The following is a 26,822-nucleotide window of genomic DNA, read 5'->3' on the forward strand; positions in this document are numbered from 1 at the left end:
CCTCTTTGTAATTTTGGAAAATGGGAGTTGTGTGTTTTCTCACAGCTGGCAGTCAGACAGCAAACAATCCTGGAGATGAGACCCACATCACTAGTGACAACGCATAACACTGACTGGGTTTAGACCTATGGGCTGCTGTCCCCAACCTTGGACCAGCGGCTTTGCTGGATGTACTAGCTCTAGAGGTAGTGGTGGAGACTTCTGCATCTGTCCACAGTAGATGTGCAATAGATACATACGATTCAAGCAGAAAATGAAGCATGACATTCATTTATTGAAAAAATTTTATTAAAAAATTAAAGTGTGTGTGTATGTGTGTGCGCGTATGTAAAGATAAAAACAAAAACAACAAAAACTAAACCCACACAACTGACACATGCTTTTAAAATGGCAAGCATGTGACACTGGTTATCAAGTTCTCCCAAGCACTGATCTAGTCTCTCACATCAGTTACAGTCAAGGAGGGCTTCCAAGGGAAGCCATATGTAAACAAGTCATCCGTACTATGGTGAGCAACAACTAACTGTGAGAACTCTCAACTCACTGAGCGCCTGAAAGCAGGCCAACCCCAGGGGTTGCATCCCCATGGATTTAGAGTTCTGGTCTCCATGTGGTGTGTGCAGAGGCTGAGGACGGACAGTAGAGACCAACAGTGTCAGCAGAGGACGCCTTAAAGCACCTTTAGATCCTGGACCCTTGCCCACAATTCAAGCCAGTAATCCTCAAACTCTGAGATGAGGAGGTTGCTCAACTCTGTTGATTCTCTAGCTCTGTGTTGGAGATGAGTACTACAGGTGATTCTGTGTAAATACCCAGCCTGAAAGGTATTAAAGCAACTGCTACCTCCTAGAAATAACGGGACTCTCAGGAAAGTCACTGTGCTTTTGTTGGCTCAGGATGAGGCAGGGGGAGGCAGCCCTGAGCGATCTGTCAAGAGCTGTTCAGGAAGGAAATAGAATAGAGTTGATTTGAGATCACCGAACCACCTCCAAATTACTAACAGGCCAACTCCGATTATCACAGTTCGGTGAACTTAGATTCATCAGTGCCAGACAGGAAGCTATCATTTAAATAAAACATAGGACAGTTGTGGGTCTCGCCTCGGGAAGATGTACTGAATAAAACATCTATTAAAAAACCTTTATTAAACATAGAGCGCTATGCCCAAATAACTTCCCAGGGTTAGGAAAGCCTCCTGGAGCCTCACTGACAGCATGTAGATATCGTGACATTGATTCCAAGGTTCCCATTATCTGCAAAGAGATGTGCTATGGCTGTGTCAAAAACAAGACAGTCACTGTTCATGATGGCTGCAGCCACGCCATCATGAATGGACCGAGGTGTGGCCTCCCAGGTCAGTCTCCTCCGGTTCCCATTCAACTCCAGTCTGTAGGCAAAGTTCTCAGCTTGCTTTCGGGTGCCAATGAGGAGGACGATGGCAAAGAACTGCTGGTGGCCTTCGTACTTCTCTTGCTTTTCAAGTACCAGCATGAAGTGGTGGCCAAAACAGGACTGCATCATCACCCAGTCCACAGCCCCTGGCAGGTTAATGTCTGTAGCTAGAAAGACTATGTCCTCTCCCTGAAGGGTAGTGATACTCTTGTGGGCATGCATGAGATGGGACATCACAGCTTCCAGGGATCCCTGCCACTTGCAGGACGCACCAGGACAAGGACAGGAATAAGGACGGTATTCACAGATGTCTTCATGCTCTGGTTTCTCTGTATGGTGTAGAGTCAGGGAACAGCCCGTGGTAGCATACTGCAGAGACAGAAAGCAACATACTGCATCATGGCGTCTTCCCAAAACCTCCTCAGTACCAGCATCTATGCAGACCTACCCACACTGGGCTTCCTGGGCTCCAATTCTATCTATCTAAACTACTTCTGTTGAAGGAAAGTCAAGTCTCAGTTTCTATTCACTGTCAATAGCATCATGTGTAAAGTCAGGGCACTGCTTTCTAGACCCACACCCCAACAATGGTAAACAATGAGGATCAATTGTTCTTTTCCCTATACCAGACAAGCAAAACTACTGAGATAACATGGCCCTCTTCCTCACTTTTGATAAGCCCTGATTGCTTTTAAGAAGTCAAGTGCTTGGATGTGGGGCGGGGCAATGGAACACGGGATCATCTCTAGGCTTTTCCTGCGAACAGATGGCTTTGAAGACAGCGCAGTTTCACTTAGTCCTTCCTAAGACTGATGGCAGGTCATCTAGTCAGTGGGCAGGGCTCCCTGGTCTTGACTGCCAGTGGCTAAGCCTGGGTGGAGGAGGCTGGGACCCACTTTTGTTGCCATGCTGTCACCTCTGTCCTCACCTTTGTCCCCAAGAGGGCTGTGCCTACAGATTTTTGTTTTTGTTTTTAAAGAATCACATTTCAGGACTGGCGCCTTAGCAGAGGTTAAAGTCCTTAAAGCCCACTAAGTTTTCCTGAAATTTCTTCCTAGTGGTCAAGCGCACACCTCTTGCTGAGGAGGCTTGTGTGGCCCTCATTCCAGGCTGGGAAAGTGGGAGCTAGGTGAATTAAACACAGTCTGCCCTTCACATGCTGCCTTGCTAGGATAGGAACAAAATCGTTCTTTTCCTTCCCATTTGCAGGACAGTCTCAGTAGATATATCATGTCTATCACGGCAGAAGGCCACACTAAAGGAACTGAAGTGTTTCTGCTCTCAATCTTCATAAGAATGACGATTGTAATTCTAGTGACCAGAGGGAGGATCAATCCACAAGCAGATACCTACCCAGTGCTCTGCACTGTGATCACAGAAAAAAAAGTAAGAAACAGCAACCACTCTTTAGGTAAAAGGAGGAATGAGCCTCCTCTGTCTGGAACACAGGATGGCAGACAGACTGTCTAGCTTCCTGCACTGACTCTCCAGTCCTCCATTCAAGCCTGCAGGCACCAAAGAAGACACAGCACCAGGCCACCTTTATATGATCCTAAGATTAAAAAGCTAACAGCTGTTTTTGCTTGCCCCTGCTCTGACTTATAATCCCCTTATAAACTTAACACAGGTCAAGTTCCAATCCTTACAAAATGTCTTTCTAGCCACCAGGAGGGCCAGAGTATCTTCTCCACACAGGATACCAAGCTGATGTCTCTGAGAGGACAGAGAAGCAAAGACAACAACAGCTGCTCCCTACAGGGAACTCAAAGACACTGCTGGCAACACAGAGCACAGGGTGGGGGCGGGAGTGAAGTGGAGGGGAGGATGGGGGTGAGGGGTGGGTAAGAGGGTGTGTGTTTGTGTGCTAGTGCTCTGGAGACTAAGACAGAGGGGCTGCACGCTTTAGGCTTTTCCTGAGCCTCGTAGAACTCCTTTTCAGAAACAAAACAAAATAAAACAAACCAAACAAACTAAGCAAATGAGCAAAAATAAATAAATAAATAAATAAATAAAAAGAAAGTAGCTCATGTCCTCATCACCTTGGCTGAAGCATGTCTGTATTGCCTGACAGAACTGCTCGCTCATATTGCAGAGCTGTAGACTAATTGTTAAAGTTCAGGTTAAAAAAAAAAGTCTTCGTTAGAAGGAGAAATAGATTTATCCATTTCTATTTACACTCTATGTTCTCAACTTTTCAAAGCCTCACAAAGAAGTCCCTATGAACTCTTTTAAAATCTGGGGTGTGGGCAGGACATAGAGCCTCCTGTGGACGGTGGGTGAGGCATTTCAGTCCAGAGTTTTTAAAGCACACATAAACACAACAAAAATAGCAAGACCGTCTCAGAGCCTGGCTCAGTGTTTGGATCTGAAGGTGGCTTAGAATGGGTTGTTGACCTGAGCTGCCAGGATGAAGCCCAAGAATGAGGCAAAGTCTGGCCCAGCGCATCCAGGAGAGTAAGTACCCTTTGAGCCTCTCCCCACAGCCCCAGCCCACTGTGCCTCCCAGAGCCAACACCCATAGCAAGCGTTTCTATGGGCAGCAGAGCTTGGTAACCTGTCCTGCTCGGGCAGGGCCGTTTATGTGATGTGACTGGCTCTCACACATGCCACTCTTCCTCAGGGGGACCCCTCAGGTCACACGGACAAACAGACATTTCATTGCACCCGTGGACAGTGGCATTCCCGAAAGATCTTGCTACAGGCTCTACTAACTTAACCATGGTTTTTTGTTTTTTTGTTTTTTTTTTTTAAAGCCTTGAGTGTTTTACTGATTCTTTTAAACCAGCTGAATTTTAACACCAATTAATTGTGGTAATTCAGGACCACTGAGAACATTTTATGGTAACTGGATTAAAGATGATCTCCAAAAGGAAAACATTCCAACTTTGCTTGTTTGTTTTGTGGTGCCTGCGTAAGTCAACTCACCCATCTGTCTGGCTTATCCATGTTACATATGCTATCCACTTGACACAGTCATGGCTCAATGATCTAGGCCATTTGAAGCAAACGATTATCTTCCTGACATCTGGGCTGAGAGGGCTTTCCATTCACAGGCCTGGTTCTTTGCTGTACCCAAGTGCTGCTGAGAGGAGCCCTTGGGCTCCTTTGCAGAGAGGCTTGTGTGTCCTGGGACACACCCACAGCTATAAATGACATTTCTCCTTTGGGAAAGATGTGCTCATTTTCCCCAAAGGGTGGAGGCTATTTCTAAGCCATCCACTCTAAAGAAGAAAAAGGAAAAAAGAAGAAAGAGGGAGAGAGAGAGAGAGAGAGAGAGAGAGAGAGAGAGAGAGAGAGGACTAACAACGTGGGGAGGACCAGAAGGAGAAAGAAATGTAGAATGTCTCGCCTAGGACACTGTTTTAGCAGCCTGTCAGAGGCTAGCACACAGTGGTCCTGAGCAAACATTTTGCCTCTGAAAGGCTATGTGTAACCTGCGGCTTCAGCTTCGTGTTTAAGTCTGCAGAAAGCAGTAAATAGTTGCCATTCTTTCCCTGGCAGGAGGTTTAAAGGCTGTATTTAAGGTGGAATTTAGGCAGGGTTTCCCTCTTTGAGCCACAGAAACCCTTTCATATACAAATACAAAACTTTCATACACAAATGTGCATAATGAGACATTTATTTACCTAATAAACAGTAACACTGTTTGTTTATAAAATGAGGCTATAAGCTAAATACTCTTCTCTCTGCAGACGGCTAGTGTACATATAGAAGGCTTAGACCAAGTCATTTAATCTGTTTCATTAAACTTGATTCTGTGTAATTTCAGAATGACACACTGAACACCACCAGTCAGTCACCCACTACAATGGAGGTACCAGGAGCTACATGGCATAAGCTGGTTCCTCTGGGGCATTGTGAGGTAAACGCCCTGCCTCCATCTGCTTACCTCCAAGGAAATAACTCGAACTCATTAGTAGGATAGCTGTCAGTGTCTCAAATGAGACTCTCTCCAAATAAAATAAAATAAAAACCATATTCTGTTGTTGGATGTGAATCAATTCCAAGAAATGACCTTTTCCAGAGTAAGCACAAGCAAACAGCACTTGGCTCCGAGCTAAATAAGCTGTAATGACCATAAAACACACAGTGATGCCTAAATGCAACTCGTGGCTGGCCGGGGAGCCTCCACTCCACAAAGGGCATTTCTAGGACAAGCCCTGAGCTATCCATGCGCACTGCAGAGGAGAGTACAGTGTCTGGGCTGTGTCTTATTTCCTGATTACAGCAGATGTCCTGTTTTTAAAGAGACACACAAGGAGAGATGGAGGGGTCAGGCAGGGCACCTGCAGCTTACATCCAAATGTTTACCCCATACAAGAGGGACTAGAGAGTCTGGATAAAGGCTGTTTGGGAATTTTCTTTTTTTTACACAAATAATGCAACTATTATCTATGCTTAAATCACATCCAGACTAAAAATGTACACAGGAACCCAGGAGAAATGTTAGCATATCTACATTTTAAAGGGTAACCGTTTCTCAGAAAGAGTTGGTTGAATGAGCTGAGCTGTCTCCTAGTGTTTTCCTAGCACACAGCATCTACATGGTTCATTTCTCTTGTCTCAAGGTTCTGTGGGACTCATTTTAGTGGAGCAACATAGTTTTGCAATGAAGACAGAACTATTATAAAAGCCAATGCCTCCTCACAGAAGTCAGAGTTTCTATGACAGTGTTGCTATCGCCTACTGATCCTTCCACGGTTGGAAGTCACTGCTGGTGTGTGGCCTGCTTTGCCATTTCTGACCACTTCAGCTGCATTGTCCACGGAGTAAACAGGCCCACTGCATTCCAAGACACCATCTAACAGGTGAGTGCCAGGCGGGAAATTAGCCCAATCCACCCTTTTCTTAAATGGCTGCCAGAAATAGAGTGAAGGGTTCAAAAGGAGGGATGTGTGAGGAACGGTCAGCTGACAATCAGCGAACTACCTAGCTGCTGTCTCTCTTCTCACAACTCTTCAGACTTGCTCAAATGGGAATTTAGGGGAACCTATTATAGCATGATGAACGAAGTATGGCAAGCCTTAGGTTTATCAAAATTAACCATTAACCAGTACTGGGGACTGGACCTAGGACCTTGTGCACACAAGGGAAATGACATACTAGTGTTCACCGTCAAAATAGCCGTAAACAAACAAAGCAGACCTCTAGGGTATGGAGGGATAATTCAGTGGTTAAGAGTATTGGTTACTTGTCCAGAAGACCCAGGTTCAATTTCCAGCACCTACAGGGCATCTCACAACTGTCTGTAACTTCAGTTTCAGGGGATCTGGCACCCTCACACAGACATATGTGCAGGCAAAACACCAATATACATAAAACAAAAATAAGTCATTAAAATTTTTTTCTTTAAAAACAAAGACAGCCTCCTAGCAGTTCAAACTAGCTTTTGTGTGTATGTGATTAAAGCGTTTATCTGCTCCCCAGATACCTACTGACACGTGATCATAGATTACTTAATTTTGTTTAAGCTTTGATTTTCTGGTTCTATTACCTGCTCCTTGCCTACCTGGTACTTACAGACAAATGAACAAATATTAGGTTTATTTGCAGATGACAGTCTCACACCATGCTATTTTACTTTAACTGGAAATCTTACTGTAGGTTTTAGTACTAAAGAGGGACTCAGTTTTAGATCATGTAAGAAAAATGTTCATATTTTTAAATATCAGAATTATAGGTTTCTTTTATCATTTCTTTAGTAAAGATGTGTCACATATTTCATTTATATAAACGACTAGAGTTGGGTGTTTACAACTTCTGAAATGTCTCACAGACTCGGCTGTCCTTTTGATGGCTGTATGCCCCTCTAGAAACAGATTTACAACCACTGGTGAAATACTGTGTTTAGAATGCCAGTACTAGCTCCGATCTGACCTTGAGCCTGTTAGTGTGATTAATAATGAAAGAGTGTGTACTTTTCAAGTTAACCCTTGAACAGCAGGATAAAGTTAAGTTGCTCACTCTGTAGCTGGGTAAATCTTCCTCTAACATCCTTGCATATTTTAACTCCAATGGTAAATTCCTCACCTCAGCTCCCAAGGCAGAGGGGTGAAGGCCTGATTATTGACCAGTAGGGCAGTAACAGTTTTACAGACAATAAATGAGAAGCCACTATTACTCAGGCCCAGAACTGCCACATACTGTCATCAAACACTGCTGAGACTAATATGCTGGTAACATGACAGTTTGTTTAGAGAAGGTTGTTCTAATTAAAATCTTGGGTTCATAGATCCATCTTTTGCTCCTAAGACAAAATAGATCACATACTACAGATAATTTTCTTACTAAATGGAGTGTTGATGGAAAACTTTGGGGGTAACTACTCTCTCAGAGATCAGAGAACATTCTGTAATGGACAGAGGGAACATGTGGCCTTGTAAAGCTCTTTGGGCTAGCATTCTTAATCTCAGAGCAAAAGTTGGTTTCTGACGATGTGTTTCTCATCTGTCCACAGGCAGAGCTGGCAAGCAAGTGCACTCTGTCACTGGTAACGAACTACCAGAGTCAAAGGCTTTCTGCCAGGCTACTAGCAAGAGGCCTTCCCCCTTTTCATTATGTGCTCTCTCTTCAATGCCCAGGTTCCCACCTGCTCGATCATATCTACAACACTGACAAGCCTTAAATAGTGATTTCTACCTTACCGGTCTTTTCAGTAATATTCATCAAAAGAACTGGTGGGGTTGTCAGATAAACAAATAATATACAAGGTGCCCAGTATATCTTTCAGATAGTTTTTTTTAAAAATTATATACTTATAGCTTCTTAAGCTAATTGCAAAATTATCTGTTGCTCAGTTGAAGTTCAAATGTAGCTAGACATTGTGAATTGGGTCTGTCAGTCTTAGAAGAGGATGCCTCTAATGTGTCATTCCTTACAGACCCAGTGCTTCAGTGTGCAGTGGGAAGGGGAGCCCAGGCTCTCAGCCAAGCAGAGAGAATGGAAGAAAAGTCACTGCTGCAGTCTGAAGTCTGTGTGGTCCAAACTGACAAGTCCAAGAGTATGTATACTAATGAGGTAATTGCATATTGTCACTTTCACAAAGAGGTTAGGAAGATAATGGGAGACAATACACCTGTCAGGCATCTAAAAGGAAGGAAGGAAGGAAGGAAGGAAGGAAGGAAGGAAGGAAGGAAGGAGTGAGTTTTCTGTAGCTGGCTTCCCTGTGGTCCATGTGATGGCCTTCCACCCCTTCTTTCTTCAGGAGCAAAAGTGCAGTCCCCATGCTGTGACTCCCCTGTGTTCCTGGTTCAGGAAGGCACTGCTTTTCTGCTAAGCTATCTGTCTCTGCCATTGGAGTCAAGGAAGGTGAAGGGGGAACAAGGGCAGGTGAGGCAGATCAGTGGGGCCATAGGGGAATGTCAGACAAGATCGAGGTGGTCAAAATTATGTGGATCACGAGCAGCAAGCAGCTTCAGGGAAGACTGAATCATCAGCAACACTAAGGCCATCAAGGACAACACTGAGTGATGGATGCGGAGTAGAAATGGAACTGCAAATACGGCTGAAGGACTGACCTACTTACTGTGACGTTACCAAGCAAGACCTGTCTCCTCCCCATGTACTACAGAAACCCCAGAGACAGCACCCTTAGGAAATGGTCATCGTAGACTCAAGGATTCAGGTGAGTAGTAATCAAAAGAAAATCACGGCAAGAAACACAATTACAAATGACTACTACCAGGAACCTGATTGACTAGTTCTGGTGCTGTTGGTGAACTGCAGTCCGGTGCAGCCAGTGATCATGACCTCAAAGATCATTTCTCAGTATAGAAAAGCAGCCACCATGTGCATGTGTACTTCCCATTTTCCTTGCTTTTTTTCGTGGTAGGGGAGGTGTGGGTGAATGAAACCATTATGTTACAGGTATGTTTGCAGGGAAATTTACAAAATGGAATCATGGTTATTTTTAGGGCTTATGGGGCATTTTGATTTTTACATTATTTTCTGTTCCTTCATACTTTTAAAAGGAATGAGCATCGTCTTTCCTCTGATTAAAAATGTAAAAGTTATAACGTATATTACTGTTAATTCTAGTCCTTTAAGTATAAAATAAAAATTGTGATATTCAACCTTAAAAATGTCACAAATAAGAAATAAAAGCAGTTGTAACTTAAAATGTGTAAAGTAAGATGTATAAAATAAAATGTATATACTTAAAAGTGATGCCTAACCAAATGAGGCTTTAAGAGAATACAGACCCTCCGAACAGTGGCACATGCCCACCACCTCAGGAGACTGAAGCAAGAGGAGCATGGGTTTGAGACAGCCTGGGCTACATAACAAGGCCTTACTTTTCTCAATTAAAAAAGGAAGGGAGGGAAGAAAGAAGGAAGGAAATGAGAGAAAGATAGATTACAGAAATGGGAAGAATGAAAAAAGCCTTATCCCTGAAACACTAATGAACTAATGTCAGGGCCACATCACCTGGCTCTAGGAAACTCAAGATGGGCTTATACCACAAGACATTCGGGAGAGAAGCCCATTGAGAGAATCTGCAGGAGGAAGAAAGAAAAGATTCTTATGTTTATGCCTGCCTGCAGTGACACCACCCTCATCATTTGCTTCCTGTGAGTTTCTAACTAACTGTTCATTTATTTAGTGCCAGGGCAGTGCGAAGCAGTTTGCATGAATTATTACTACCAAACCCAACATCACCCTATGTGTCTTAGAGGAGCCAGCCACAGTGGGAATAGAGTGAAGATGTAAACCAGAAGGCTGGATTTGGGCTTGCTCTTAAACCTATCACAGCCAGGGAGCCTACCAGCAGGAGGGACCAAAGACAGCACCTTTATTCACTCGAAGTTTTAAAAAAGGGCTCAAGCCCACATGTTTACCAAGGGAATCCTGTCTATTCTATCTCTATGGTAACTTCTTACCCCATAGATGCTCCATAGTCTAAAAGGCCATTCCATAAAATGTTTACCAAATTGGAAGTGAGAGGTGAAGCTGATAGCTGGGTAACTACCCAGGAACTAAAGGAAAAGGACAGGTGATGGATGTAAAGGCAGTAGAGCACACCGGGTAAATTTCAGGAGCTCCAATAAGACCTGAAGGATGAACACACATTTAACCAGGAAAACAGCTCTAGTCTCCTTTTCTGGATGTGCAAAATGGAAACTCATTCTAATATCCCAGGTACTCGCTGGTGGCAGGTGCTGGCATTCAGGTGATCAAATGCATACCTATCTCATGCCTCTCCTGAATGAAGGCTTTACATGTCTGAATAAGAAGTGCTGCTTAGCCTGGCTGTTATACACCAATGGTATACATTGTATGGAGCTTACAAGAAAGAGCTGTAAGGAACAAAGAGACTCCAATTGAATCTCAGGCTGGTACTTTCTAGGCCAGATTTACCATACTTTTTAGCTGGCTTCTAGTCTGGCTGTAGGAAGGATAACTTTAGTGGCAGCTGACTTTAGTTCCAGGTTGTGCTAACCAGGTGAAACCTTTGGTCAATTACATCAGAACCAACCTTCAATTTTAGCACTGCTTTGCAATTTTGTAGCCTTCAATTCCGCTTGACATTCAAAAGCTGAACTGTCAATCTTGTTCTTTAAAGTACTGACCCTTGGAGTAATGGGTGAGAGTTCTGGTTCTTCGTGTACTACTCTAAGTCTCTGGGCCAACACGGTCAATTTCAGGCAACTGTAAAGAATATAGAGACAGCTTCTGAAGACAGTGACTCATGGGAGAAGTTTTGAGACTAAGAAGAAATCTTTAAACATATTTTTGCAAGTGGGCTTCCCTGTCCCAGCACAGTACCACCAGCTGGCCTCCATTTGCACTGGTGAGGAAGGACCTTCTATGGCCTTTTAAATCTGATCTCAATATATCCACCATGTAGGAAGTCTATTTATTGTCGTAGATGAGCTAATTGGCTCAGGGAAGTTCACACCTAGATCATAGCTAGGCCTTCTGAGAACCTGGCTCTTCTGCCTTCTCTCTAGTGATTTTGTTCCCATGACCACTTAGCAGATTCTAGAATTTTAGGGCAAGAAAAATCTCCATTGTAATCATTTAGCCCTGGCCCTGCTTCTAAAGACCCCCAAAGGCTAAAAAGGAACCACTTTGTACAAAGTCAACGAGCTCCTGGGACAATGGTTACATTCTATCACTGAGCAGAATGAATGCCTCGTAGAATATAAAGACCTAAACAAAGAATGTTACAGAAACTGTGTTGAGTTAGCTCCAGGTGCTTCCTCCCAGTCCCATGCTCCCAGAAATAGGACTCAGACTCAAATATCTTGGCCATATATCTAGGCTCTACTCTGACTAGATCATGACTCACACAACCCAATTATTTTAACCTACACTCTGCCCCGTGGCGGGTTCCCTGTGCTCATGACCATGTGTCCATCCCCTCATATCTTCCCAGGCACCTAGATCTTCTACCTTGCTCTTCTCCAGAATTCGTTTTCTGCCGGGATGGCCTGCCTCCAATTTCCTGCCTAAGCCATAGGACAAAGGCTTTTTAACTGACACGTCAGATGCATCCATACAACACACAAGATAATTTTTCTATAGCTGTCAGATTTTCACATCAGGTATGCAGAGATCTAGCTCAGTAAACACTGCCTAAAACAGAGCCAAGCAATGGCTGACCCTAAGCAGAAGGAATTTGGCATGTAGATATAGACAGTTTGCCCTGTTAGTACTGGCTTTATGTTTGAATTTGGCCAAAGGTGAGCGATTCAGGGAGGGATCAGGGGTTGAGATTTGACATCAAAGTCCAGTTTCTAGCTTTTCTCTTTTTTCCCCTCTATGAATGCCTGGCATAGCTGTCTCCACATTCCCAGCTCCTATGCAGGAGTAAAAGGTTGCCCTTTGGTGTTTTTGGATAAGGAGTCTGCCTATGCTGTCCAACATACTGTAGGAAATACTAAACCTCTCTAGTCCTCTCATATCATTCTACGACATGTTTTCCATTTGTATTTATCTTCTTTCAAAGTTCCTGAAATGTGACTACATATCACCACTGAATTTGAAAGCCTCAGCAAGTCTTTTCTGAGGTTAGAGTGTAACAAGGTTGCTTTGTTAAAAAAAAAAAAAAAAAAGAGAGAAAGAGAAAAGGTCAGACAACCTAGCTGACACTTTAAAGGAGTGGCCCTATGTAATACAGTTGAGACAGACTATCTAAATACTCCCAGAGACTAGCGCAAGGAAGACAGGTAACAGACACATACAGCCTCAGGGGCTGGGGAAGCCTCTTGTCTTTCAACAACCTTCCTAAAGCTGTGACCCTTTAATGACCCTTTAAACTTTTACTCATGTTGTGACCACCCCCTCACCCTCATCCCCCCCCAAGCCCCCAATAAAATTATTTAGTTGCTACTTTATGACCGTAATTTTGCTACTGTTATGAATCATAATGTAAATACTTGTGTTTTCAGTGATCTTAGGCGATGCTTGTGAAAAGGCCGTTTGCCCCTTTTCACTGAGAATCCCTGTTCTGAAGTAGAGAGGCTGAGGAGCCCAGGCTCCTCAACAAGAGAGCAGCCCTACACTGAGCTGGACCATCTGAGCTAAGCACACAGACCTGCCTTGTTTCCAATCTGACACAGACCTTACTCCTTAATGCTTTTTCATCTCCAATGAAGAGTTTTGGTGGCTGCAGTTAAGTACACATCCAAATTTGGCTTTTCCACACCAAATGGTTGAGCTGCCCTGCTCAAATAGTTTGGATTACTGCTTAATCAAATGTAAGGGATACACACTCCAGTTTTATAAACATCATAAATACACACACACAAAAGTAACCCTAAGACCTATTATAAGCTTGGCTCCTGATCTGCATGATGGCTTGGCCCAACTGCACTCTCATAAACTAGATTGAGAAAAGTACTCTACATGTAGTCTTAATTTGCAGATAGTATATATTAAGTGACCCAAAAAACTCCACCCGAACACTCCTAGAGCTAATAAACCATTTCAGCAAAGTAGCTGCATACAAAATTAACTCACAGAAAGAAATTTATATATGAATGACAGAGAAAGAAATCAGGGAAATGATATCTTTCACAATAGCATGGAATAATATAAGAAATCTTGCATAACTTTAACCAAGCAAGTGAAAGAGTTTTTTGATAAAAGCTTTAAGGCACCAAAGAAAGAAACTGAAGAAGATACCAGAAGATGGAAAGATTCCCCCATGCTCATGGATTGGTAGAATATAGTAAAAATGGCCACCTTACCAAAAGCAATCTACAGATTTAATGCAATTTCCATACATATTCCAATTATTCACAGATCTTAAAAGGACAATTCTCAGCTTCGTATTGAAACACAAATAAACCCAAGAAAGCTAAAACAATCCTGGACAATAAAAGAACTGCTGGAGGTTTCATCATTCCCAATTCCAAGTTGTACTACAGAGCTATCTAATACAAACCACATGGCGTTGGCACAAAACCAGAGACTGATCAATGGATGAAACTGAAAACCCAGATGCAAACACAGACCTATGGACATTTAATTTTTTATAAAGAAACCAGAAGTACACACTAGAAAAAAGGATGCATCTTCAGCAAATGGTGCTGGTCCAACCGGATACCTGTATGCATAAGACTCCAATACTCATCACCCCACAAAGCTCAACTCTAGATGGGTCAAAGACCTCAACATGAAACCAGATACACTGAATCTGATAGAAGAGAAAGTGGGGAATAGCCTTGAGCTCATTGGCACAGGAAAGGAATTTCTAAACAGAACACTGTTAGCATGGGTACTAAGATCAACCCATGGATCTGAAAAGCTTCTGTAAGGCAAAGGACACCGTCATTCAGACAAAATGCAGACGATAGAACTGGGAAAGATTTTCACCAACTCCACGCCTGACAGAGGGCTAATACCTAAACCATATAAAGAATTCAACACACTAGGTGTCAACAAACCAAATAATCCAATTTTTCAAAATGGGATACAGATCTAAACAGAGAATTCTCAACGGGGGAAACGTAAAGTGGCAGAGAAACACCTTAAGAAATGTTTGGCATCCTTAGCCATCAGGGGAATATAAATCAAAATGACTTTGAGATTCTATTTTCTGCCTGTCAGAATGGCTGAGTTCAGTAACACAAGAGACAGCCTCATGCCGGTGAGGATGTGGAATAAGAGGAGCACCCATGCACTGTTGGGAGGAGTGTGAATTCACACAGCCGCAGTGGTAATCAGTGTGGTGGTTCCTCAGGAAGATGGGGATCTACCTCAAGACTCAGCTCTACCACTCTTGGGCACATATCCAAAGGGTGCTTCCTCCTACCGCAGTGACACTCGTTCAGACATGTTCATAATTCCTAGATGTCTCCCTAAAGAAGAATGGATAGAGAACGTGTGGAACGGTTTACACAGTGAGTATTACTCAGTCATTAAGAAGAATGCCATTTGCAGGTAAATAGAATTAGAAAGAGTTTATCCTGAGCGAGGCACAGTGATGGAGGACAGATGCTGACACACAGCATGCACAGGGTCCTCTGGGTGTATATTACGGCTTCCAGAATGGGAGAACAAGTGGGTCTCTGGCTGTGCCTTCTCTGGCTCCTTTCCTTATCGTTACCATTCCTTAGAAGCTTATTCTTTTCTAATGAGAGACAGAAAGGGGGATCAGAATGCAAGGGGAGGTGGGAAGGAACTGGGAGGAGCAGAGGGAGGGGAAATTATAATCAGGTTGTATTATAGGAGGGGGAAAATCTGCTTCCAATAAAAGGGGGCGGCATGAAACTATTTTATCCGAATTGCCCAGATGCAGCACCTGAGTTGAGTGAATTAGTAAGCAGGACCTGGGGTGGGGCTAAAGGCAAGCAAGTTAATAAGCTGACCCTATAGCCTAAACCCTTATTTGAATAAGCTATTTTAATTGGGTTTGTAGCTGGGCAGAAGGCCAAAGTAACTCACTCATTTTACTGACTTGACTATGAAGCCTAAAACGAAAATTTCCAGTGAGCTATTTTTAATTTAAAACAGCTCTTGCCCTAAAAATTAATCACTAAGGAGATAGGCAAGACAAAACAGTCTCAGGTAGAACAATTACTTTCATTAAAAAAAATCTCAGAAATATTAACATTATTCCCACCTATAAGTTCAGAAAATGAACTCCTTGACAGAGGTCTAGGTTAGAAAGAGGCATATAAATGAGACTGTGGGGAGTTTTGTAAGGGTTTCAGTGTTGGCAACAGGATGTTATAGCAGAACCACACAATGTAATGCTATCAGTCATTTAAAATACAGGAGATCAAGTCAAGTTTCAGGTGAGGATATTATTAGTAAACCTGGTTGGCAGAGGAAAAAAAAAACACTATCTCTGTGAGTATTAAAAAAAAGAAGCTTTCAGATATAGACATGCATGATTCCATTAATTTAGCCGTGAGGATGTAAACACAGGTCCTAAACAAACCATTGGAGCCATGGGAATGAGAGCTCGGACTTTGACTTGTGGTTTGCCCACCCCACCCCACCCCCCAGCACAGGCAACTAAATAAAATGCTGTCACTGGAGAGAGAACTAATAACGCTCTTAAGTGTCTGCGTTGAGTCCTTGTGGACTCGAGTTCATCGCAGTTAGTCAAACAAACAAACCAAAACAAAAACCAAACAGCAGCTACAACTTCTGAGTCCTCCGCAAGTCTGGGAAGCTGAGAGAAGGCGTGGCTTGCTGGGTTTTCTGGGCTCCCGTGCTAAGCAGGCAGTATCCGCTTCCCCTTACAAAGCGCTCTCTCAAGTGCTCCAGATCTTGGGCACTGGGTCCAGGAGGAATCCAGGACCGTTCTCGCCAAGCTCAGCGCTGGAAACCGTCCGCTTCCTTCCTCCACAATCTCCACTGCCAGCTTCCCTGTTCACATTAAGCTGCCCAGGCTTTATAGAGCACACCCCTGCGGTGGACGCGGCGGCACTTGGCTGGGAGAGCTGGGATGCTTCTAAACCGTCATCAAGTGCCAACTTATCTACAGTCAGTGCTCCGGCAAACGTCAACCCTAGTTGCTAGTTCCCAAAATGGACAGGTTGGCCTGGAAACAATAGACAAGGTACACACACGTACACACCGGAGACAGAGAGAGTGCGCCAGAGAGAGAGAGAGAGAGAGAGAGAGAGAGAGAGAGAGAGAGAGAGAGAGAGAGAGAGAGAGAGAGAGAGAGAGGGAGGAGAGAGAGAGAGACAGACAGAGAGAGAGAGAGAGAGAGAGAGAGAGAGAGAGGAGAGGAGAAAGACAGACAGACAGATGGAAACAGTGAAATGCCATTCGCCTCTTAGGGCCTTCAAGTGCGCTGGAGGGCACCGGAACTCTGGAAGGTTCCTTGGCAGATCTGCGGATGGTGGCTGGACTTACCTTACAGGGAAACAGAACTGCCGAGGCGACCTTCTCCATAGCCAGGTTCCTGATGCTGGGCGTTAGGGCGCCCCTGCACGTCGGGCAGCAGCTTAACTTCTGGCGGCATTGGTTACACACCAGGTGCCCGGCCTGGCACTGCAGAATGGGGGGCAGGACATAGTCAAAGCAGACCGGGCACTCGAAGAGCGAGGTCAGCTCGTGGTGCTGCGGGGACACCGGGTCGGCCCCGCCGCCGGCTCCGGGGCCTGAGATCACCGCTGCCGCGGCGGGCACCGCGGACGAGCCGGGGCCCGCTGCCGAGATGGTGGCGGCGGCCGGGGGCGCAGCCGGGGACGGGGCGTGCGGGGTCTGAGGCGGCGGCGGCTGCTTGCTGCAGGGTTTGTTAGCGCTGGGGCCGGTGGAGGACGGGCGGCTCATCGCGCTCCGAGCCCACCATGGACCTGCGGGCGTCTGCCTGCCGCGGGGCCGCCCGGGTTAAGGCGGTGCGCGCCCCGCGGGTGGCGGGCTCCGGGGCAACGCCACGGCGCCCAGCCCGGGGGACCCAGCGCGGACCCGACCGGCACCGGGAGGGCGGGGACCGGACCGCGCCGATCCTCTCGGCGGCACCCGGATGGTCGTCGCTCTCGGGGCTCGCGGCCGTGCGGTGCCCTCCTCCGGCGGCGTTCTGGTGCGCAGAGCCCTGGCCCACTCGCTTCAGGAGCGGCAGCTGACGCAAGCCCCGGGGGCGCGCGCGGACGTGACGCTAAGACACGTGTGCGGCCGACCCGGCACTCAGGGACTGGCAGAGCCACCCTGCGGCCCGCGCAGCTCCGCCCGACCCAGCTGGCAGCGCCCGAGCGGTTTCCTCGCTGGGAGCCCTTGAATGAGTCGATCGCCGCCGCGTGGGGTCGCTTCTCTGCGACAGTGGAAGCCGGCAGCCCAGGGAAAGGACGTAGCCCGAGTCTCCCGACCCTTCCCAGGGGACCTACGCCGACCCGCACCGACTCCAGCTAGAAGGGCAACTGCTGGCCCGGCGTGGGCGTGGAGGGCGCGCGAGTGCGCCGGGGGCGGGGCGGGGCTGGGCGGGGCGGGGGGCGGGGCTCGGAATCCCACGTTTCTTTTAGCCATTGACGCGCTGGAGCAGCTGGCGATCAGGCTACTCGGCCGGTAGCTTGACACGCGGGGGCGGGACCCGGAGTCGGGCGGGAGCCGCGCGAAGGCCTCGGGTGTGGCCCGGCAGTTAGGTACGAGGGTGGGCTCTTCAGTGGTTGGGACCTTAACGCTAGGTTTTCCTTCGAAAGCCCACTGGCGAAAGCTTCTTGGAATTGGCCGCCTCTGATTGAGAGAACCTGAACCTCTTTGACAACTCTGACTCGATGGAGAATTAAAACCTCCAAGGAATACCATACACGTGGGTTGGGTTTGTGAGGCCCCAAATGACAGGAGACCCTCTGGTGCCTGAGTCCTTAACGTCTAGTCCTGGTCCAAACCTTAGGCTTTTAGCTTACTTACCTGGGGCTTTGGGAAGAAGGAAATGGGTGAGGTCAACCTACCCCTTACCAACCCTCAGCTTGACAGGATTGGTGCTGGATTCTTCCTGAGTTGTCTTTGTACACCCGACATATGGAAAGTCTCTAAGATCCCCATCTTAGAGGTGTAAAAGGCACCCACGGGAGCTGGAGGGACGCCTCAACATACTACTCTTAGAGGACCAGACTTTGGTCCCCAGCACCCACAACTGCCTGTAACCCCAGCTCCAGGGGATCTGATACCATTTGGTACCAGTACACATTATATACACACATGCCCATAAATAAAAATAAACCTTAAGTGTGGTGGGGGTGGGACAGGGGACATCTACAGCCTACCTTCCGGTCTAGCAATAAGAGAACTCTCCGAGGGTTCCCCTAGTCTCAGTAAAACTTATTTCCAGGTACTCTTCACCATTCAGAACCCCAGAATTAGAGAGCGCCTGAGAGTTTGGAGTGAACCGTATAATGGACATACCCTGCACACAATTGCTATGGCAAGCGTTTTATGCCTGAACTGATGACACTGGAATTGGAAAAAGCTAGTATTGATACTCTTTGTAGGAAAACAGAGATTAGTCAGGATAGGGTAAAATAGTGCCCTGTGACTTCGAGCGAAATTCTTTTTAATATCCTGACTTAGTTTGTGACTGTCTTGTGTGCACACGTGGAGGTCAGAGGACAGGTTTGTGGGAGTCGACTTTCTCAAGTTGGCAGGCTTGATGCAGGCACCACTACCCTCCTGAGCCACCTTCCTGGCTCCAGTCTCCTACTCTGTAAAAGTGAATTTAAACAATTTGAGTTTCTCTGTGCCATTCTTGTAGAACCTCATCCATCATAGCCACCTTGTAAATGATAGCCGTAGTTTAAAAATAACAGTGAATATTTATTATTAGAGTCAATGAATAGAATCTGCTCAAAGAAAAAAAAACAAAGTTAAATTTTGTAATCTAGAAAGACTTCATGAGTAACTGGGTTATCTAAAGTTGTAGAGAAAAACTTAGTGATACATGCCACCTAATCACCCTGCAAATATTCCCTTTGTGTATGCCAGCCACTGTCCTGAGAAGAGTTCTTACTCATTTAAATTCTAGGACAGAAGCAGGAGTGGTAAACCGCTCAGGCAGGGCAAAGGATCTCCGAGGTTTGGGAAATGTCCAGACTGCAGGCCTATAAACTCAGCTCCTTAGGGGTGCTGAGTGAGAAGGATGCTAAACTCAAAGGCTACCTGAGTTACAAAGTGACTTCAAGGCCGGCATGAACAACTTAGTGATACTGTCTACAGTTGAAAAGAAAGGCTAGGGGTGTAGCTTAGTGGCATGGTGTTTGTCTGGCTTATGCAAGGTCTTAGGTTCAATTCCTAGTAATTCGAAAAGGGAAAAGAATACAGTGGGGGTTTGGGGGGTGGAAAGACTGTGAAAAGTGGATGCACACAGAGGATGTATTACAGATGGACTGGCACTTGGTGTGTGTAGTGGGAGTGTTACATACACTAGCTATGTATGAAACTAGTATATGGACAGCTAACAAAGGAATAAGGCATCTGCCTCCGATTCACCTTGGGTTTTGTTTTTGTTTTTTCAAGACAGGGTTTCTCTGTGTAGCCCTGGCTGTCCAAGAACTCACTCAGTAGACCAGGCTGGCCTCGAACTCAGAAATCTGCCTGCCTCTGCCTCCCAAGTGCTGGGATGAAAGGGGTGTGCCACCACTGACCAGCTCACTGTGGCCTTTTTTTTTTTTTTTAAAGCCCTGTAATATACTGAACTTGAACTTCTAGATTGGTGCTATGGGGACTATAAAATAGTATTTATTGAGCACCCACTATATGGGTAAAATGGGTTTTTAGATTTCCAGGCACGTCATAGGGTGGATACTATGGTTATAGTCGAGGAAACAGAGGCATAGGGAGTTTGGTTTGCTCAGATTCACAGAGCCAAGATGGCTGGAACCTGCTCCAGAGCTCGTATCTTATCTGACTCCTACTTTGCTAAGATGAGGTGATTAGCTCACTCACCATAAAAAGAAATCAGCTCCAGAGACCATAATGAAGTGCTGCCCTGTGTAGGCAGTCGTCATTCATTCTTAGCTGGTCTGAACAGGAAAGTATTCTGTTTATTCATTGTTCACCTCTGTTGGGCACACACAAAAAATGGTAGGAAATAAAAGCACCCACGGTCTCACCTTTATTGGAGAGAATATATATATATATATTCAAGTTAGAACCCTAGCAGTTGGAATTTATGACAGACTGCATTCCCTTGTCTCTCTGACCTCTGTCCTCTGTCAGAGACTCCCCATTTCCAGAGTTTGAGAATGTTTGCTGCAGAAGTGGGGTCTTTGCTTTGGCCATACTGACAAGTTCTAGCAGGTTCTGATATTTCAAAATGAAGTATGGTTTCAGAGGCTGCTGAAAAAGAAAAGAAAAGAAAAGAAAAGAAAAGAAAAGAAAAAGAAAAGACCCTAAAACAAAAGCAAACAAAAAACCCAGGAAAAATAATTCTTCACTAAGTGAATTTGGTTACTAAAGCTACAACTCTTACCCTGGCAGATGACTCACCTGGTGTAGAGAATCGCTTCCTTCTAAAGCTTGGTACTCCTGATTAAATCGGCCAGGGTAGTTAGAAACAAAGCAAATGAGAGGTGTCGGGGCAGTTGCTGACAGTGGAGAAGAGGACAGGCCTGCTGGCACATCACTAACCTCCCATGCTGTTAGACTGGACTTTCCAGCCACATTTCTCCTCCCTAAGGGGCTTGGATGAGAGAGGGAGCCTTTCTGCTTTGTGAGTCTGAACTCCTCATTTCCGTGGAGAACATTTAGCTTCGAGCTGCTGCTCAGTGAGTGTGCAGATGGGTGCTGTGTGCAGAACTGACTTGTTTGAGATTTATTTGCCCTGGGGAACGTGGTCGTTCCTGGGCCTAGGCTTAATGGGTGACTTCTGGGCTTCAGGGAGAGGGGGTGAGCCCTCCCTTTTGCAATCTCTGGATTCACGACTCATTTTCTTCATCTGGATGAGAGGTTAAACTCCTCTCGCCCACTGAATTTTCGATGGCCTGTCAAGCAGATGGTTCTCTCTACCCAGCTCCTGCTCTGTGCTCTTATTTTGTTTGTTTTTAATCATAACAAACACACTTGTTTTATTTTTATAGGTGTTTTCCCTGCATGTGTATGCCTGATGCCAGAAGAGGAGGGTACAGAGGCCCTGCAACTGGGGTTACAGAGGTTTGTGAGTAACCAACGTGGGTGCTGGAAACAAAACCCAGCCCCCCCCCCCCCCCAAGAGCAGCCAGGACTCTTAAATCACTTAAATCACTGAGCCAACTCTGCGGTCCTCATGACTCCCTGTACTCTTAAAGCTGGGGATGTACTGAGTGATTCTTGCCTTAAATTCTCAGAGCAAGCCTGTAACTGGCCCGGCAGGAATAGAGATATTTGAGTTTGTGTCTCTCCTGTTGGCTATGAGAGCATGGCCTCCAAGAAGTTAGAATTTTCCCGGGAATCTCATACTGTAAAAAGAAGGCTGAAGCCTGGTGCCAGCCAAAGTAGAAACCCGAAATTTCACACAATTGGGACAACTTGTCAGATCACCTTTCAGGAGAGGCTGAAGCTGAGACACTCATGAGTCAGGGACAGGCAGGGTCACACCTAGGCAGCAACTATTTAGTTAAGCATTCCATTGATCCTTTACTTAAACCTAAACGGCTGGTCAGGACCCCAGGGTGGGCTTGGAGGTGGTGGGGTTACTGGATCTCTTTGATGCTACTGGAGACTAAGTAAAACTTTCCCCATCTGTTTTTCAGTGTTTATCACTTTAATTGTCTTATTGAAGATAAGTGATCAAGTGTCTGGCTGGTTAGGAATGCCAGGCTTTGATACTAGTAACCCTGGCAACAAATCTTATTTGAAAACAGCAATAACAACAACAACAACAAAAAACCCAACAACTTTCCCGAGTGGTCCCCTCCCTAAGCTTCCTGGTCTGCCAGCAGTGAGAAACGCCACAGCAGAGACAAGTGGCCCTTATTTCTGTGACTTACAAAAACCCCACCAGGTCTGGTTTTGCAAATTGGGCTCCTTCTTCAGGCCAATAATTTGCATTTGTGGAACAGAACTTGGGAGGTCTTTCCTGTTCAGGTCTAGAAATGACTACAGTTTGGTTTAGAGCTTGAAATTTTCTGCTCAGGGGAAAGTTTATGGGAAATTTGGTGATGGCTATCCTGGTCACAATGTTGGCTTCCTAAAGTACTTCTGTTTCTGTGGGTAATTTCTACATGCTCAAAATACTCCAACTTCGTCTGAATGACCATCTAGAATGGATCGTGAATAATCAGTGTGGACTTACTTCTTTGAACTAGACAGTAACTTTTGTCTGTTTGCTTGCTAGTTTGCTTGGGTGGGCCTAGCTGGTTAGCACAGGCTGCTCTGGAATTGGCAGTCCTGACTGTGCCTCAAGAATTGGGGTTACAGGTGTGAGCATTGTAGGTGTAAGAGCTCTGAGGGGAAAGTTTCCCAAATGGAAGCTCTGAGGTCTCCTGGCAGTCAGGAGCCAAGGAATACCACAAAGACACATCACACAACAAGCCTCACCCAGAATTATTGGGAAAGACACAAGAGAGTGGCTACCTCTGCCCGGGGGTTGGGGGGGTGGGAGGGTGGGGGGGAGAATTGAGCTAGAAGCAGGCTTTATTTAGGGTTTCTTGGTGGTGGAGTTTTCAAGATTTCAAGTTCTGAGCTTGGCGCAAGCCCAGGGATTGTTGGGGTTTCAAGCTCGGGGACCGGTGGGGTTCCAACCCTGAAAGTGAGCTCGCACTTTTTACCATGCAGGCTCCAAGTCTGGCTCTATTTGCGTTGTGTCATCCCCATGCCTTGCTTGTTTCTTCAGTGCTGCTCCAAGGATGACGTGTTTTGATTCTTTGATTCCTCATGCCTTCTTCTATGAGTTAGAGGTTTATAATGAGGCACAGAGATGCCAGTTTACTTATAGGAAGTAGCCTTGGAGATGATTCCCATTGGTTCCCAGGAGCCGTTTCTCCTGGGATCCTCCCTGTGTCATATTTTCCCTTAGTTAAGACCAGCTTTGCTGTAAATGACTAGAGTAGCAATACAATGTCACTTCTGTGAAGATGTCACAAAAAGGACCCAGTCTCTCAAAGGCAGCTTCACTGCTGTACTCAAAATACTATAAATCAGTTGTGCAGGACTGGGAAGGCCAAGATCAAGGCCGGAAGGTTAAGGTTTCGGTGAGGGCTGGCAGTTCTTCCTCCTGTCTTTATGCTGTGAGACAGGAAGCACGTTCTTTTGGCATTCTTCATTAATTAATCTCTGCTATGACCTCATTAATACTAATGTGCCATCATATTAGGGGCAGTTTCAGTATGCTTTGGGGAGTATGCAACAATTAGGTCCCCACAAATTAGAGCCTTCTTTGTAGGTGCAACCAGCTACTATCAACGTGAACATAAACTACCCAAAGAGCCTCAGGGCCGGGAGCTGATGTCTGTGATCACCAGCCATTGAGTAGCCCTGCCAACAGTGAGTGAGTTTGTAGTGGACTCACAGGCTGAGCCTTGTGGTTACTATAGCTCTGATTGACAATTGATTGCACTTGTGAGACCAGGAGCCAAGAGCGTGGCTGGAACTGCACTTCAGATACTAATGAAAGCCTATTGACCACTTTCTACCACTGTTCTCAGATAAACTGTTACACAAACAGGCATAATGCACCTGCCCAAATTCACAGAATGTGTATGTAAAAATAAATCCCAAATAGAAAACTTCTACTTTGTCCCCATTAATGATTTTTATTATGTAATTAAAGAATAAATCTATTATAATTTGATGAATATTATAATATAGTTATGAACTCAGAAACTGACTACCAACAACACTAGAATTCTTTTATTAAAATATAATTTTAGAGTTTTATTTTTCTTTTAGGTGTATGAATGCTTTAAATAGTATGTACTACTTGTGTGCCTTAATGCCTGAGTCTTGAAAAGGATAACAGACTTTTCTGGAACTGGAGGTAGGGTATTGTAAGTCACCATGTGGGTGCTAGGAACTGAACCCAGGTCCTCTGTAAAAGCAGCAAGTATTCACAACCACCGAGCCATCTCTTTAGTAATTACATGGTAATTAAATGTTCTAAAAGTTGTGAGTGAATGTAGTCATTATTTAGATTGGATACAGCTTCAGTGTCTATCAATAGAAAAGTGAACTATAGAAAGGAAGAGAGAGCCATCCTACAAAATCGTATGCAATTTGTGAAAAGTTTCTAAAACTAATTGTTCCATGAAGATAAGTTCCCAAACCCCAAATGTTCCCAGGTATGTAAAAAGAACCACACAAAGTGAAACTACTGTCTTAACATAAAAACGTGGAAAGGTCTGGACGACAGGGAAGGACGACAGGGAAGGACGACAGTGAAGGATGACAGGGTTGGATGAACAGAGGGATTTTAACCTCCTGTTTCTATGGTTCTGTATTCTCTTTTTTGTGCAATGAGAATTTATGCATGTGGCTTTTATAGTCCTACAAAAAGATGGTCTTGCTTTTCTGGAATCATCTAGCATAGGGTTTATTTAGCTAAGATTTATATTTATTTAGCTATTTAGGATTTATTTACCCACCACAATGGGCACCATAATGGTGATGCAAGGAAGATCAGCCAGTGAGAAGAGGTAGAACCTGTGCTGCCGTAGCCTTTGAGTGTGGGAGGAGACATGCTGAAATTTTTAGATTTGGTGTGTCCAGTGTGCGTGTGCGTGTGCGTGTGCGTGTGCGTGTGTACAGATACTCACAGAGGTCAGGAATGAACATCAGATTCCCTGGAACTAAAGTTCCATTTGACTGTGTGTTGTCTAATGTGGATGCTAGGAGGTGAACTAGGGCCCTTGGGGAGGGGAGAGGGGAGGTGGAGGGGAGGGGGGAGGGGGGGAGGGGAGGGAGGGGGAGGAGGGGAGAGGGGAGAGGAGGAGGGGAGAGGGGAGGGGGGAGAGAAGAGGGAGAGAGAGGAGAGGAGAGGGGAGGGAGAGAGGGGAGGGGAGGGGAGAGGAGGGGAGAGAAGAGAGGGGAGAGGGGAGGGAAGAGGGGAGAGAGGGGAAGAGAGGGGAGAGAGGGGAGAGAGGAGGAGAGGGGGGAGAGGGGGAGAGGGGGAGAGGGGAGGGGAGGGAGGGAAGAGGGGAGGGGAGGGAGGGGAGAGAGGGGAGGGGAGAGAGGGGAGAGAGGGGAGGGGAGAGGGGAGAGGAGAGAGAGAGAGGAGAGAGAGAGGAAAGAGAGGAGAGGGGAGGGGAGAGGAGAGGGGAGGGGAGAGGAGAGGGGAGGGGAGAGGGAAGGAGGGGAGAGGAGCGGGAGGGGGAGGGTGGATGGGAGGGGAGAAAGAGAGAAAGAGAGAGGGGGAGAGAGGAGAGAGAGAGAGTGAGAGAGTCTTAGTCAGGGTTTCTATTCCTGCACAAACATCATGATCAAGAAGCAAGTTGAGAAGGAGAGGGTTTATTTGGCTTAGACTTCCATACTGCTGTTCATCACCAAAGGAAGTCAGGACTGGAACTCAAGCAGGTCAGGAAGCAGGAGCTGATGCAGAGCCATGGAGGGATGTTCTTTACTGGCTTGCCTCACCTGGCTTGCTCAGCCTGCTCTCTTATAGAACCCAAGCCCAGAGATGGTCCCACCCACAAGGGGCCTTTCCCCTTGATCACTAATTGAGAAAATGCCTTACAGTTGGATCTCATGGAGGCATTTCCTCAACTGAATCTCCTTTCTCTGTGATAACTCCAGCTGTGTCAAGTTGACACAAAACTAGCCAGTACAGAGAGAGAATGAGAACAAATTATATAAGATTTAAGATAGAGGGCTTGAGGCCCAAGAAAGGCTTCCTGGGTCAAGCAAGAAATTGAGCCTCAGGCAGAGGTGAGAACAGAGCTATGAGTCAAATTATGGCCATTGGTCAGATGAAAAACTGCAGATTCTTAAGGAGATAATTGCTTAGGGAGGCAATATTAAGGATGGCTAACTCGTACACAGCTCACTCACCAGTGCACATTTAACCCTTCCAAGAAAGGTGTATGCTATTGTTTCATTTTATGGTTAAGTGAAGCATGGATCTGAGCTTAGTACTTTGTAGCAGGTCACACAGCTGAGAAAGTTCAGAGTCCTGATCTGGATGGGGGCTGTTCTAGTGCCAGTCTGTACTTTTAAGAACTCTGTAGACCAGGCTGGCCTCTGCCTCCCAAGTGCTGGGATTAAAGGTGTGTGCCACCACTGCCTGGCTTAACAAATGCCCTCTTGAGAGTTGAGAAAGAGAGGAGGCAGAATCAGCACTTCCTGGACAAGCATGAGAAATAGAGCAGGGTTAGGAATGGGAAGAGCAAAGAAGGGAATAGAGATGCTGTGCCAAGAAGGTACAGTCCCTCGAACATGGGGTACGGTGCATCCCCAGGGCCATTTTGTGTGTGCACTCCCATGGGGGCACATGCCATGTGTGCACATATTTAGGCCATAGGAGGACACAGATATCTTCTTCCATTGCTCTCAGTCTTGCACTGAACTGTTTTGATTAGGCTAAGAGGTCAGTGAGCTCAGGAGACCTGCCTGTCTTTGTG

The 26,822-nt window shown here is 45.8% G+C and overlaps 1 protein-coding gene and 1 long non-coding RNA gene across 3 annotated transcripts in view; one reads left to right on the plus strand and one right to left on the minus strand.

The window, feature by feature from the left end:
* Positions 1 to 266: 266 nt before the first annotated feature.
* Positions 267 to 17,757, minus strand: Siah2 (siah E3 ubiquitin protein ligase 2). Of its 2 annotated transcripts, XR_001783671.1 has the most exons (3): positions 16,714 to 17,757; positions 10,868 to 11,040; positions 1,671 to 1,761 (listed from the first exon to the last, which is right to left on the minus strand). XR_001783671.1 is itself a non-coding variant. In NM_009174.3 (2 exons), exons 1-2 carry the CDS (start codon positions 17,131 to 17,133, stop codon positions 1,204 to 1,206), a joined length of 978 nt encoding a protein of 325 aa, NP_033200.2. In that variant the 5' UTR covers positions 17,134 to 17,706; the 3' UTR covers positions 267 to 1,203. The 2 variants fall into 2 exon arrangements, 1 of the variants encoding a protein (NP_033200.2); NM_009174.3 differs by lacking the exon at positions 10,868 to 11,040 and having other exon boundaries at positions 267 to 1,761; positions 16,714 to 17,706.
* Positions 17,758 to 17,906: 149 nt separating this feature from the next.
* 4930593A02Rik (RIKEN cDNA 4930593A02 gene) overlaps positions 17,907 to 26,822 on the plus strand; it is a 95,936-nt gene continuing 87,020 nt past the window's right edge. Inside the window, exons 1-2 of the long non-coding RNA NR_045167.1 lie at positions 17,907 to 17,939; positions 21,372 to 21,444. This is a non-coding gene — a long non-coding RNA (RIKEN cDNA 4930593A02 gene). The remainder of the gene's footprint in view (positions 17,940 to 21,371; positions 21,445 to 26,822) is intronic.

This window comes from Mus musculus, chromosome 3 (genome assembly GCF_000001635.26).
Source record: "Mus musculus strain C57BL/6J chromosome 3, GRCm38.p6 C57BL/6J".
Taxonomy (NCBI): domain Eukaryota; kingdom Metazoa; phylum Chordata; class Mammalia; order Rodentia; family Muridae; genus Mus; species Mus musculus.

Excerpts from the sequence above, each read along its gene's own strand:
- Siah2 (NM_009174.3), bottom strand. The coding sequence starts at position 17,133 with ATGAGCCGCCCGTCCTCCACCGGCCCCAGCGCTAACAAACCCTGCAGC. Across the intron at positions 1,762-16,713 it reads CAGTTCTGTTTCCCTGTAAG|TATGCTACCACGGGCTGTTC; the intron begins GTAAGTCCAGCC and ends CTGTCTCTGCAG.